The 13,954-nt window shown below is 44.3% G+C and overlaps 1 protein-coding gene across 3 annotated transcripts in view; it reads left to right on the top strand.

Moving 5' to 3' along the window:
- The window catches only part of flna (filamin A, alpha (actin binding protein 280)), a 42,104-nt gene that overhangs the window by 20,154 nt on the left and 7,996 nt on the right, over window positions 1-13,954 (top strand). The window contains exons 5-33 of one of the 3 annotated variants that reach the window (XM_047570551.1): window positions 552-699; window positions 818-936; window positions 1,027-1,104; window positions 1,839-2,001; window positions 2,104-2,304; window positions 3,803-3,940; window positions 4,368-4,494; window positions 4,586-4,722; window positions 4,801-4,997; window positions 5,087-5,200; window positions 5,301-5,444; window positions 5,538-5,661; window positions 5,779-5,939; window positions 6,028-6,118; window positions 6,482-6,651; window positions 6,790-6,907; window positions 7,304-7,416; window positions 8,024-8,173; window positions 8,260-8,578; window positions 9,003-9,176; window positions 9,256-9,418; window positions 9,582-9,742; window positions 9,838-10,005; window positions 10,091-10,214; window positions 10,759-10,915; window positions 11,010-11,199; window positions 12,022-12,045; window positions 12,581-12,828; window positions 13,563-13,637. In XM_047570551.1, the coding sequence (XP_047426507.1) occupies window positions 552-699; window positions 818-936; window positions 1,027-1,104; window positions 1,839-2,001; window positions 2,104-2,304; window positions 3,803-3,940; window positions 4,368-4,494; window positions 4,586-4,722; window positions 4,801-4,997; window positions 5,087-5,200; window positions 5,301-5,444; window positions 5,538-5,661; window positions 5,779-5,939; window positions 6,028-6,118; window positions 6,482-6,651; window positions 6,790-6,907; window positions 7,304-7,416; window positions 8,024-8,173; window positions 8,260-8,578; window positions 9,003-9,176; window positions 9,256-9,418; window positions 9,582-9,742; window positions 9,838-10,005; window positions 10,091-10,214; window positions 10,759-10,915; window positions 11,010-11,199; window positions 12,022-12,045; window positions 12,581-12,828; window positions 13,563-13,637 (4,296 nt within the window). The remainder of the gene's footprint in view (window positions 1-551; window positions 700-817; window positions 937-1,026; window positions 1,105-1,838; window positions 2,002-2,103; window positions 2,305-3,802; window positions 3,941-4,367; window positions 4,495-4,585; window positions 4,723-4,800; window positions 4,998-5,086; window positions 5,201-5,300; window positions 5,445-5,537; window positions 5,662-5,778; window positions 5,940-6,027; window positions 6,119-6,481; window positions 6,652-6,789; window positions 6,908-7,303; window positions 7,417-8,023; window positions 8,174-8,259; window positions 8,579-9,002; window positions 9,177-9,255; window positions 9,419-9,581; window positions 9,743-9,837; window positions 10,006-10,090; window positions 10,215-10,758; window positions 10,916-11,009; window positions 11,200-12,021; window positions 12,046-12,580; window positions 12,829-13,562; window positions 13,638-13,954) is intronic. The other 2 variants (XM_047570570.1, XM_047570559.1) reach the window with 2 other exon arrangements.

Genomic DNA, 13,954 nt, shown 5'->3' with positions numbered 1-13,954 from the left:
ATTCAGGGAATTCAGTAGCTTTTAGTCTTATGGGACTTCCACTTGGGCGTCATGTAGGGGACCTTAAATCTAACATCATATCTGCTTCAGTTTTGCTTCAGCTTTAAAACTTCTCTTCTGTACTGCCTGTTGTGTCACGTGGCTCACGTGAGTGTCTGTCACTGTAGTGTTGGCATGATTGGCACAGTGTAGCGTGCTGGCAGTTGGCTTTGTGGTCGCTGCTGTTTCCGTCTTCAGATCTGCTTCTGCTAAGAAACAGGCTTTGTCCTTTCCCCTGCTGTCTCTGCGGCTTGTAAAATCAGACAGCGAGCTTATCCTTGCATGCGAGTCTGTCTCCAGGTACTTTCTAAGCTATGGTAGTGGTTGGTATGTGGTTTCGATCAGTAAATCACAACACGATTTGTTATGTGGGTATGGTCTCCAAGGAAACAAATCAAGCCCTGCTTCGGGCTGCGCAGCTGCAGCCTCCTTTCTGATTCGATGCCACCGATGGATTAAAAACTTCTCCTTTTAACGTGGAAAACATTTTCCATCTTCTTTCCATCTCCTAGGTCATAACACCTGAGGAGATTGTCGACCCCAACGTTGACGAGCATTCAGTCATGACCTACCTGTCCCAGTTCCCCAAAGCAAAACTGAAGCCTGGTGCCCCCCTCAGACCCAAACTCAACCCCAAGAAGGCCCGTGCTTACGGACCAGGTGCACACAAACACACACATCTGCAGCTGGGCTTCAAAAAGATCCTTTTAGAGCAACTTGCATCCAAGAAACAGTGAGCCACATACTATAGGTCTTTAATATGTTGTCCTCTTTGTAGGCGTTGAGCCCGTTGGTAATGTGGTGATGAAGAAGGCTGTGTTCACTGTTGAGACCATCAGTGCAGGAATGGGCGAGGTTCTGGTTTATGTGGAGGACCCTGCAGGACACAGAGAAGAGGTTCGTTGATTTTTAGCGTTTGGTTTCAATGAGGTTTTCTCATATTAACTTTTTACTATAGCTTTAACTGTTTTTTTTTTCTTCCTCCAGGCTAAAGTGACGGCCAACAATGATAAGAACCGCACCTATTCTGTCTACTATGTTCCCAAAGTCACAGGCATGCACAAGGTAAGATAAAGACAAGATGGGTGCATGAAATTGTTTTGAGATATGCGTATGGGAATATTTCCATTTTAACCACGGAAGTTAGGAGTTATTTTGCAGGTTTTTGTTATTCGGCTTATTTTCACTGTGAACCGGAACAATATTCTTCTAAGAATCTAACTTATTTTGTCTATTTTAAAAGCAGGTAGAAATATTCTCATTGTGGTTTTGGTCAATTTCAAAAAGTAGCTGTGTATTTAAAGGTTCAGTAAAGGATCTGATTCACTCCCTCTATACCCTGATGAACACCAGACTCGTTTTGATAATAATTTCTTGCAATCAGTCTACAATTGACTAATTTCCGTGAGTCAGCTGACACAGGTTAAACTCCCTAATCACTTAATTTATGAACCAAATGATTACAAAATATTTCTTACAGCACGAAAATGGATCTGGAGCAATGTTGATTTCTAGAAATGGTAAAAAAGCTGAAAACTACAATCTAAAAAAAGTTCACTCCCTTCTTCCTTAATTTGTAAACCTCTTCCCCCTGATACTTTGCCACAGGTGTGCAGGTGCAGAGTTGGCATTCGTTTTTTTTTTTTTTTTAGAATGGTTTCTTCAGGGTATCATGAGTTAAGATTAATTTAAACTCAGAAATGGCACATGGTCTGCCTCTGTCAAAACCAAGTCAACTTTACAGAAGGGATTGTAAAAACAGCACTATAAAATAAATATGTCCAACTTTTTGCTCGTAGGTGACGGTGCTGTTTGCAGGACAGCACATCCACAAGAGCCCCTTTGAGGTGGAGGTCGGCATGGCTCAAGGAGACTCCAGCAAGGCCACGGCCCAGGGTCCAGGCCTGGAACCTGCAGGAAACATCGCCAACAAGACCACTTACTTCGACGTCTACACAGCAGGTAATATGACGGACGACGTGAGCGAGGTTTGCTTTGAAATCGAATCAGAAGTAGAACAGATCAGTGTGACGGATTTTCTCCCCTTCCTGTTTCTTCTTTCAGGTGCTGGTATTGGCGAAGTGGAGGTGGTCATCATGGACCCCGCTGGCAAGAAGAACACGGTGCCCTGCACCATCGAGGATAAGGGCAACAGCAGCTACCGTTGCACCTACAAACCCACCCAGGAAGGCCAGCACATCATCAACGTCACCTTCGCTGGTGGTCAGATCAGCAAGAGTCCCTTCACGGTCAACGTGGGAGAGGGTAGGGGTTACACATCCGATTCCTCTTCCTCTATCCTGATTATTTTCTGCTGTGTTGATTTGTGTGCCGTCTTCCCGCTGCTCTACTGGATCTGGTGTCTTCTGTTTTTTTATCTCCTCCTGTTCTTCTGTTCGATAGAGGCCCGGTGGCATCTGTCTGTCTCTGGAATGACTCCTTCCTTCTGCTGTCATTTCCTGCTTCCTGGGATCTTTCTTGGGTACCCACTTTGAGTGTGTGCATCTGTGTGCGCATGTGTGAGTGATACATGGCTATAACAGGCAAACATGAGCTACTGGTCATATCAGGCCAAGTGGATTTTATAAATCGTAGCGTTTTATCACTTTAAAATCTAAAAAAATAATGTTTGTAAAAGAGTGAATGAGATTTTTCTTCAGCTTAATGTCACACATTGCAGTGTTCTTTAAGAGGCTTAACAATTAAATCTGTTATAAATGCCAAGAATTCGCTTAGATTCATACTGAGCAATCAGATCAGACCCAGTTTAAAGTACACGAGTGAGAACACCAGGTCCCTTTTACTTGCCTTTGAGAAGTAACCACACATTCCTTTGCTAGTGAGTCCTGGGTCACTTTAAAGGCTGCGTAAATGTGTAACTTTTGACCAGTATCTTTAGTACCAGAGACTCACTGCTTCCAACGGCACAGGGGTAGAGTTTGTTTAAAGACAGCAGCTGTAACAACATTTGACTCCAGATGCTGTCAGTGTTAATTTGCAAACAAGAGCCTAAAAGGTGCTGGCTGAAGGCACCCGACGCATTTTAATGCAAGATGTGAGCACAGGTACTTAAAGCTGGACACTTGTGTTCGGATCGCTCAGGTCGAATGGACTTCATTATATAAAACAGTGTGAAACTCACACAAATAGCAAATAAATTTATAAATTAGTTGGTTAAGTTTTGGTTAATCTTCAAGAAATATAAATTATAAACATTATTTGTTATAGTTGTTCTCCAACTATACTAGACCAATATTCAAAATAGAGTTTTTTTTTTTATCAAATAAAAAACAACTGTAGACATGTTAGAGTCCTGTAGCTAGAAAATATCTTGTGTTCCTCTCAATAGTCTTCTGTTCCTGTGGGGTTTCCTTTGCTTCCTGCAGGGCATGTAACGATGACTCAGCTCCTCTTTTTTTTATACCCTGTTAATGAGGAGATACGAGGCCTACGCTACTTCCCGACTGAGGATAATGGCCCACTTCCTTTACTGTGCGTCTATGAGTTGAATGCACTGTAAGATAAACAGATAAGAGGGACTGGATGGGGTGCGCCTATGAGTTGGAGGGTAGGAGGAAAAGCATCACTAAAAAGCACTTTCCAACTATCATTGAGCCTGATGGATATCAAGCCTCTGATAGAAGTTGTTTTGGTTTCGGGTCATTCACCCTGCAGCTCATTTGTCTTCTCCCTTCTTAGTCCAACATGTGAACGTGCAGGTGGTCATAACGCTGGAGTCTAACTCCTTGATCTCTGTCCACAGCGTGTAATCCCAGCCTCTGCAGAGCGAAGGGTCGCGGTCTGCAGCCCAAAGGCCTGAGGGTGAAGGAGACTGCAGATTTTAAGGTTTACACCAAAGGAGCCGGCACAGGAGAGCTCAAAGTCTCCATCAAGGGCCCCAGTGAGTTACACAAGAAACAACAGTATTGCTTTCGCTATAGCCATTGCTTCAGTAAATGAGACTTCGCTCATTTACTGCAAACTTTTAAACCCATTAGAAACCCTGTCAAATTAAATAATACGTCTGGAGAGAAGGAAATGGACCATTAAGAACTTTTTGTATTGGAAGCGGAATTGCTTGCGTTGGCAATCCTTTTAAAGGACTGGTTCATCAGTCGTCTTAGCTCTCAAGCATATTTCAGATCATATCTTCAGGCTCCAGCCACCTGCTATGGATAAGCAGTAACAGACATCTTAAGCAATTTGTTGTCTTGAGTGGCCAAGGAATCCATTAATGGTGGTTTAAAAATTGCCCTGCTTGTAATATAGGGAGGAAGTTCCTATCAGAAGTTAATAATCGGTACTAAAGTGCATCCCTGTGTTCACAGAGGGTCTTGAGGAGCCCTGTAAACGTAAAGACCTTGGAGACGGCGTGTTTGGATTTGAGTATTACCCCACCACACCTGGAACATACACCATCACCATCACTTGGGGAGGACAGCACATCCCGCGCAGGTACTCACTCTGACATGACAAACAAACGCTTCAGTTGATCTTGGGTTGTTACTGATCGAACTTTTTTTTTTTTTTTTTTTACTCCATATAGTCCCATTGAGGTAAAGATTGGTGGTGAGGCTGGCCCCCAGAAGGTGAGGGCCTGGGGTCCCGGCCTGGAAGGAGGCGTCGTCGGTAAATCTGCTGACTTCGTGGTGGAGGCTGTTGGAGACGACGTTGGTACTCTGGGTAAGTCTGAGCGACTACTGCAAAGTAATTGCTTAAACCTGTGTTGCTGTGAAGGTTAACCTTGCTTCCCTTCGTCAGGTTTCTCTGTGGAAGGTCCGTCTCAGGCCAAAATCGAATGCGACGACAAGGGCGACGGATCGTGCGACGTGCGCTACTGGCCCACAGAGCCTGGAGAGTACGCCGTGCATGTGCTGTGCAACAGCGAAGACATCCAGCACTCTCCCTTCATGGCTGAGATTGTCAACCCACCAGGGAAGGACTTCTACCCCGACAAGGTATGCACGCACACACACGCACATATGCTGAGTGAATGCAAAACAGAAATCCAGTTTATTAAATGTGTCCATGAATGTGTTTCCACCAGGTTAAGGCGTATGGTCCAGGCCTTCAGAGCAGCGGTCTGGCTGTCGGAAAGCCCACAGAGTTCACAGTCGATGCCAAGCAAGGAGGAAAAGCTCCTCTCAAGATTTCAGCTCAGGTACTTTATGTCTTTATGTATCGCCACAGCGTTTCTGCATCTGTAGCGTAACCTTCATGCTCCATGCTGATGGATGTGTTACACTGGGCTTTCTGCACAGGATGGAGAAGGCAACCCTGTGGATGTCCAGGTTAAGGATAATGGCAATGGCACATACACCTGCACTTACACCCCACGTAAGCCGGTGAAACACACCGTCATGGTGTCTTGGGGAGGAGTCAACATCCCTGAGAGCCCGTTCAGGGTGAGTACACAAGGAGACGTGTATTTAGGTACGAATTGAGGAAAATAAAGAGAAAAGTCTGCTCATCTTGCTTCTGTGTTTTTCCGACCACAGATGAACATCGGAGCAGGCTGCCATCCAAACAAGGTGAAGGTGTCTGGACCTGGAGTGGCCAAGACTGGCCTCAAGGCCTTTGAACCAACGTACTTCACCGTCGACTGCGCAGAGGCCGGTCAAGGTGAAGCTACAATAAATTCCTAGGGAGGATGGGATGGGTCAGCACCAAACCACCTTAAGAAAAAAAAAACAATACAGGAAGTGTGAAATGATATTAACATCCGTCTTCTGCCCTCAGGTGACATCAGCATTGGAATCAAGTGCGCCCCTGGAGTCGTGGGACCCGCTGAGGCCGACATCGACTTTGACATCATTAGAAATGATAACGACACATTCACGGTCAAATACACTCCTCCAGGAGCAGGAAGCTACACCATCATGGTGCTGTTTGCTGACCAGGTGAGCTTCAGTCGAATAATGAGCGCAAGATGTTGTCTGTATCAGAGCATATTCTGTGAATAATAATTTTTAATATTTCTTTGTTTAGGCTATACCAATGACACCCATCAGGGTCAAAGTGGATCCTTCTCATGATGCCAGCAAAGTCAAGGCAGAGGGACCAGGACTAAGTCGCACTGGTAAGCATCAAGACATTTAGTCGTATTATTATTAGCATTTTGTAAACATTTAAATAATTATTCATTGACTTATTTGGACTATATATATACTTTAAAGAAAGCTCACCCAAAGCAAAGCGAGCATAGACATCTCACAACTTACTAGAATCAAAAGCATCATTATTTCATTAGACTATGACTGTGTGATTGAAATAAGGTCATAATGACAGTGAATGCAACGTTTTTATTAATTGCAATTAATCCGAAAGTATAAAAATACGAAAAATGGATGATTATGAGAATGTAATGTGGAAAGAAAATGATTCCGTTGCTTCCAGCGCATCTTGACATATTGACATCGATTATTTCTCTTCGTTCTTCCAGGAGTTGAAATGAACAAGCCCACCCATTTCACCGTGAACACTAAAGGAGCAGGAAAGGCCAACCTCAACTGCAACTTCAGCGGCCCGACCAAAGGAGAGGCCGTCAAGGACTTTGAAATCATCAACAACCACGACAACACACACACTGTGAAATACACACCTGTACAGCAGGTACAGTACATACAGTTATACACAGAAAAATGAAACTGTATCAAACTTCTCACGTCACTTCCAGCAAGACTTTTGTGAATAAATGTTATCCTATTTCTTTTCTTTTTTCTTTTTTTTTTTTCTGGATTCCTGCATCAGGGCACTCTGGGTGTTGCTGTGACCTACGGTGGAGATAACATTCCAAAGAGCCCCTTCAGTCTTCCCGTGGCGCCCTCAGTGGACCTCAGCAAAGTCAACGTCACAGGCCTGGGAGACAGTACGTACATCCCCTGTTGTCGTGCCCGTTGTAACTTTGCCTCACCCTTTTTATTTTATTTTCTGAAGAAGCTATAAGAAGAATTGTTTTATGTTTAGCAAACACATTACCTGCTGGACATTTGGCTTTTATTGCACCGGTTTCTACAATGAGTCCTATTTTTTTGTATAAGTCAAACTTTAACTTACTGTAACATAATTTTACATTATATCTCAGAGTTTATCCTTCAATCTCACAGTTGCAAGACAAATATTGATCTTGAACTTGCATAGACCTTTCGACTGTATCATTTTCCACCTTGCTCATATCAGCAGCACCTGTTTCCCCAACCAGATCAGGAGCGCATTCTTATATTTTTTAGATCTTCAGCTATGTGTTTTGTGTCTGTCACTGCAGAGATGACTGTGGGCAAAGACCAGGAAGTGACCGTCAAATCTAAGGGTGCCGGCGGTCAGGGCAAGGTTGGAGCCAAGGTGACGGGACCATCTGGGAAGCCAGTGGCCAGCAAGGTATGACATGGAATTTCTGATGACTTTTTATGAGTGTTGTCAATTCCTAAGCCCTATTCGCATGGGATTAGTTTTACCTGAATCAGTGTTTTACTCAAATTTACATTTCGTTGTCACGGCTCTGCTACTTTCCATCTCACTCCACTGTGCGTCAGAAACAGTTTTAATTACTTTGCAAATATATAATAGATGATAAAAATATATTTTTTCTATTTATCCCAGGGATGAAATTGCCAACAACCTGTCAGTATTTAAATCAGCTCCACCCTTGCCCATGAAATAGTTTCATTCATCTAAACGGGCGAATAGTTCAGCGATATCTCGACTTTGTGCTCTAAGATCTGTTCAAACTTTGAATTATAGCACAACCTTCATGATTCTTCAGCGAAACAATGCGCAAATCAAATAAAAGTGGCGAAAAAGCAAAAAACACTAGTAAATAAGATAAATTTGCGGTGTAATTTTTACTTTACAAATCACGGACATGGAGGATTCGCACAGGATTAAGATCACAGACGAGGTCTTAAATGTAATAATCTTATATTATCTTGGCTGAAGTACAAAAGGAATCATTTTTTAAGGTTCCTGTTCATGTGTTTTGTTCCAGGTTGAGCCAGGGCTGAGCCCAGAGACCAGTCAGGTGAAGTTCATCCCCAGAGAAGCGGGGCCATACCAGGTTGAACTGACCTACGATGGAATCCCAATTCCTGGATCACCCTTCAACCCCACCGCCTATCCTACATCAGACCCCTCCAAGGTTAGCCACGTCAACATTTGACTTAATCTTAAAGTACATTTGTCACTTCCTCTCTACAACGCCCTCCTCCTGCCTTCTCCTCTCAGGTTCGTTGCTCTGGCCCAGGCCTGGAGCGCGCCAAGGTCGGGGAGACGGGGGAGTTCATCGTGGACTGCACCAACGCCGGCCCGGCTGAGCTGACCATCGAGATCATCTCGGACAGCGGCACGGAGGCCGAGGTCCACATACAGGACAATGGAGACGGGACCTACACCATCACCTACATCCCTCTCTACCCTGGCTCTTACACGCTCACCATCCGCTACGGTGGCCAGGATGTGCCAAACTTCCCCGCTCGACTCAACGTGGAGCCTGCGGTCGACGCCAGTGGAGTCGTCGTGTTTGGCCCTGGAGTGGAGGGCAAAGGTAAAAGATGTTAGCCTTTTAAAATAAGTCATTTATATTGTGCATAGCCTCAGTATATTCTGTGTTCTGCTCTGGATTTAGATTGTTTGTCACATGTTTACTGCGATGTGATCATTCTTTCCTGCGCTTCCTGTTTAGCGTACTGCAGCAATTATAGTCATTATCGCTATGTATGATGTCATTTCGGATGCACTGGATTAGTTCCCAGAACACACATGATACTGAACTTCTGTTTTGACTGATTCACATTCGCTTTCATTTTTAGGAGCATGTTTTTGATATTTCCCTTCATTTTGGTAAAATATGTGAAACATATTGAGTCAGATAGAACAGAAATGGGACATATCTGAATGATTTGGTGCATATTAAGCCTGTGTAAGCTTGTTTTACAAACTGTACAAACTGCATGTTCTGTTTTTTTTAGGAGTTTTCCGCGAGGCAACCACAGACTTCACCGTGGACGCTCGCGCTCTCACGCAGACCGGAGGCGACCACATCAAAACCCTCATCAGCAACCCGTCCGGTGCCCGAACGGACGCCCTGATCACCGACCGCGGAGATGGAATCTACAACGTGGAGTACACTCCCTACGAGGAGGGTGAGTTCGGATCTGACGGTGCTGGAGTCTGGGTTAATTGTGCGTTAGAATGTGTGACACTGACCGTATATGTTTTCAGGTCCACACAGCGTGGAGGTTTGCTACGACGGCTCTCCGGTACCGAAGAGTCCGTTCCGTGTCGGCGTCACCGAAGGCTGTGATCCGGCTCGTGTTCGCGTGCACGGCCCTGGTCTGAAAAGCGGCATCACCAACAAGCCCAACAAGTTCACAGTGGAAACCAGGTATGTGAGACTTTACTGAGACCCAGCGTCCACATATGTGGTCATTGTGTTTTAGGTTTGTGGCAGCTTACTCTTACTTATTTAGACCTGTTGTCCTCATAAGGAGACAGTTTTGCCTTTATTGCCATTTGCATTATTTAAAGTCTTTGTCTTACCTTTACAGAGGAGCAGGTACAGGTGGTCTTGGTCTGGCAATGGAAGGTCCATCAGAGGCCAAAATGTCCTGCACTGATAACAAGGATGGTAGCTGCAGTGTGGAGTACATCCCATACGAGCCTGGCACGTACAACCTCAACGTCACCTACGGAGGACAGCCCATCAAGGGTAATGAACTGTTGCAGTACATATTCCCCTCATGAAGTTTGAATACGTGGGAAGTTTTGTTTTTTTCTAACTTTGCTGCTGTTTTCTCTGAGCAGGTAGTCCATTCTCTGTGCCCGTCAGCGACACCGTGGACAGCACTAAGGTGAAGTGCCAGGGCCCAGGCCTGAGCAACAACGTCAGAGCCAACATCCCTCAGGCGTTCACAGTGGACGCCTCCAAGGCCGGAGTCGCCCCGCTGCAGGTCCGCGTGCAGGGGCCCAAAGGTGATGCTCGGTTTGAATGTTTCTGCAGATCTCTCATTACGCTTAAAGAAAGACTTGGTAACAATTTAAATATGTGTGTTTCTAGGTGTGGTGGAGCCTGTGGAAGTGGTGGATAACGGTGACCAGACTCACACCGTGAACTACGTTCCCACCAGAGAGGGACCCTATTCCATTAATGTATTGTACGCTGATGAGGAGATCCCACGCAGGTAACGCACAATATCTCAGTCAAATGTCAGAAAATGATAAAATCTATTTATTCTGCTAAATATCTGCCTAGTACAAAAAAAATGGTATCTACAGTGTTGAAAATCGACTAATTGGTTTGAAAAAATCTTTTTATATTGTGTTTCTAGTGTCTCCATCTTTCCATGCAGATAAAGTTAAAGACAATCTAGGGAAATAAAAGCTAGGTGCTGGGATAGCGATGTATAGTCTTAGATAAAACTGTTTTTTATGTGCCGAGTTATCTATCCCTTTCAGTAAAACTCATTCAGTTTGTTATTCCACATACAGTCATTAAATTATCTCATCATCATCTCTTGATGAGGGTTTCTCCCTTTAATTACATTTTAAAGTCATCTGTGGCATTGATTTCTGTTTAAATATAGAACAATGTAGCTGTTGTGAGTTTTTTTCCCCATCCCTTGCAGTTGCAGCTCTCTGCCTTTGTGGGGCAGTATTCTACCTTTTTTTTATTTTTTATCTTGTGTTTAACCACTTTTTTTTTCTTTCTCTCTCTGCCTCTACCAGCCCCTACAAGGTAAAGGTGCTCCCCACCCATGATGCCAGCAAGGTGCGAGCAAGCGGACCCGGCCTTAACACCACCGGGGTTCCCGCCTCTCTGCCCGTCGAGTTCACCATCGACGCCAAAGACGCTGGCGAGGGGCTCCTGGCAGTGCAGATCACCGTGAGTGCTCAAATGTGATGCATAGAAATGAAAACAGTTATTTCTCCGTCTTCGTTTTATTCATTTATTCATCTATTTTCCTATTTTCCTGCAGGACCCAGAGGGCAAGCCCAAGAAGGCCAACATTCGCGACAACCACGACGGGACCTACCTGGTGTCTTACGTGCCAGACATGACTGGTAGATACACCATCCTCATTAAGTACGGAGGGGACGAGATCCCTTATTCACCGTACCGCATCAGGGCTCTTCCCACCGGAGATGCAAGCAAGTGCACCGTCACAGGTACGTTGTTTTTAACAAAAATTAGTCTACGGAGAAACCTTTGCATTTCATGCATTCGGTTTATTTTACCTTTCAGATGACATTTATATTGTTTAGCTTCTCTTCCTTGTGTATTAAAGGAATGAATACGATTCAACGTGCAAATGAATTTTACTCATAAACACAAATGCACCAAGATTTTCCAGATCCATTCAAAAGTGGCCTGCTTCTATGGCAAGCAATCGGGGACAAAAAAAGGGACCGCATCTCCTGTCTCAGCCATCCTGAATGCTGAAGGGAATAGTTACATGAAATGGAAACAGTCATTGTGTCTCATTTATTTGGTTTAGTTTTTTATGACATATAACATATAACATGTGGATTTGAGCTAACAGAGTAATCTTTTTTTAAGTTCATATTTCCCTTAAGTAAACATTTTTTCAAACTTTCTTTATTGACTATTTAAGGTTTTTATCTCTCAGCATAAACGCTCCTCAAATCTCATTATTTTTTCCCCACGCATTGGTATGTTGTGTTCCTCACGCTGTGCTCCTCGGTTACACCCCCCTCCTCACTCAAGCCCCTCGCCACACGCACACGCGCACACACACACACACACACACACACACACACACACACATATATATATATGTATATACACACCACCCACTCCTCTTACGCCACCCTTTGCTTTACACTCCACCATCACGGTTTGTTTTCATTCCGAGTGTTTTGAGCACATTTATTGCCGCCCACCACCCCCACCCCCACCTGACTGTCTTTTATTTGTCACCTTTTTTTCCCCCTCCCTCCCCTCCCGCTTCTCACCGTTCCTATTATCAGTCTCAATCGGCGGTCACGGTTTAGGTAAGCCTACTGAATGACTTTAACGAGGAACCTCTTTAACTTTAAATTTTTTCCCCCCTCTTGTCTGTCAGCATGGAGAATAGTGGCACCATCTTTCAACAGGACATCCCATCCTTCCTCCTCTCCTATATTTCTCTTTCCCATAACTTTTATCTATGCCTCTAAGCTCATTTTACACTTCCTCTCTCATGACAGTGTGTTTCCCTTTCTCTGTCTTACGTTTATTTAGTGGACAGACTAATGGACTAACTGAGTCGGTACGATGGCATGGTGGAATGGTACTTTGGCTAATCTAGCTTTGAGTTATACATGGGAGATGTATAATAATAATAATAATGTATGCATAGAGTACGTGGAAATAACATGACTAGACCTCATGAAACTCTCATCTTGTCTCATGGTTGTGGAATGTGCATGCTGTATGTGGTTCTTATTTTTGAGGCAGTGTTCGTCCCTAGAAGAAACGGTTCTAACAATTCACTTTGTGCCATTTTTTTTTACTATTATTATTATTATTATATTTTTTTCCCTGAAGGCGCAGGTGTCGGCCCGACCATCCAGATTGGCGAGCAGACGGTCATCACGGTGGATGCCAAGGCCGCCGGAAAAGGCAAGGTGACGTGCAGCGTGTGCACGCCCGAGGGCGCGGAGCTCGACGTGGACGTTGTCGAAAACGAGGACGGCACGTTCGACATCTTCTACACGGCGCCGCAGCCTGGCGAGTATGTGATCTGCGTCCGCTTCGGAGGGGAGCACATCCCTAACAGTCCGTTCCAAGTCACGGTGAGTTGTGTTCTAGAGTTGTGTTTCAGTCAAATTACAGTGCGGAGGAAATCCAATCTCAGATTAGTTCAGGAAGACGAATGTCCAAGTGCATTTACATGCACAGCTTAATTGAAATTTGACTTTCTGAATGCAGAAAATCGATCGGTTGAACTATTAGGTCATATAATAAATACCAAAATTTCAAATTACAACAAGATGGATGATAGTTCAGCTTTGTAAATATCTCTAAGTCATGAGCACACACACAACAAATGGAAAACTGAGATCAGGTGTCATTTGCCAGCTCAGGTTAGTTGCTAAGGAAAGGTCGGTAGGAGTTATAGGCAGTTTAATCCCAAAAAAAGACACAGCGTCGACTAGTGTTTGAGTGGTGTTGTAACAGAGCGAGCCAGACTGATGAGTGCACAAGTATAGTACGACTTTATCGTATAGAATGCAACATTATAACTATCACCAATAATGAACTCATTCTCACTTTGCTGTGAAACTAAGGATGCACTGCTTTTACAAAGAATTTCAATCGACGTCAGTTCTGAGATCTTTTGACATCTTTGACCACAGATCCTTGATGCCGTTGCTCCATGAGTGGATCCAAATGATGGCAGACATTTTTCGAAATCACTTCTGTTTTTATTCCTCTCCCAATTAGTTATTAACTATTTTACTCTCCAAATATCCCTCCTGCGCCACCTCTACCTACCCCCCTCTTCACCACCTCCCTTCCCTCTCAGGCGCTGGAAGGAGCTCCATCAGACCAGCTCATGCAGCAGAGCCAAATGCCCCAGTACTACGCTCAACAGCCCTGGGTACCTAAAGCCTCACCCTTTAGCCTCTCTCATCCTTTCTCAGCTCAGTTTTTGGTCAACCTCCACTATCCCTCCTCCCCTCCATTGCCTTTCCCCTTCTCTTCAACTCATCCACATCATCACGTCTGTCCCCATTCATCAGCTTGATTTTATGTCTGCTGTCTCCCATTACAGGTGTTTACTCTTTCTTCCCTCCATGTCAAAAGCAGGATTTTTTCCTCACACCTGGACACTGCAACAGAACTGCATAATATAAATAAAAGAAAAAGAAAAAAAACTTCCAAAAGCACAGTTATTACTCGGCATCATTAGAAATC

The sequence above is a fragment of the Mugil cephalus genome, chromosome 1 (genome assembly GCF_022458985.1).
Source record: "Mugil cephalus isolate CIBA_MC_2020 chromosome 1, CIBA_Mcephalus_1.1, whole genome shotgun sequence".
Classification (NCBI taxonomy): domain Eukaryota; kingdom Metazoa; phylum Chordata; class Actinopteri; order Mugiliformes; family Mugilidae; genus Mugil; species Mugil cephalus.
Note: the sequence above shows the minus strand (reverse complement) of the source record. Positions and strands in the feature narration are given on the sequence as shown.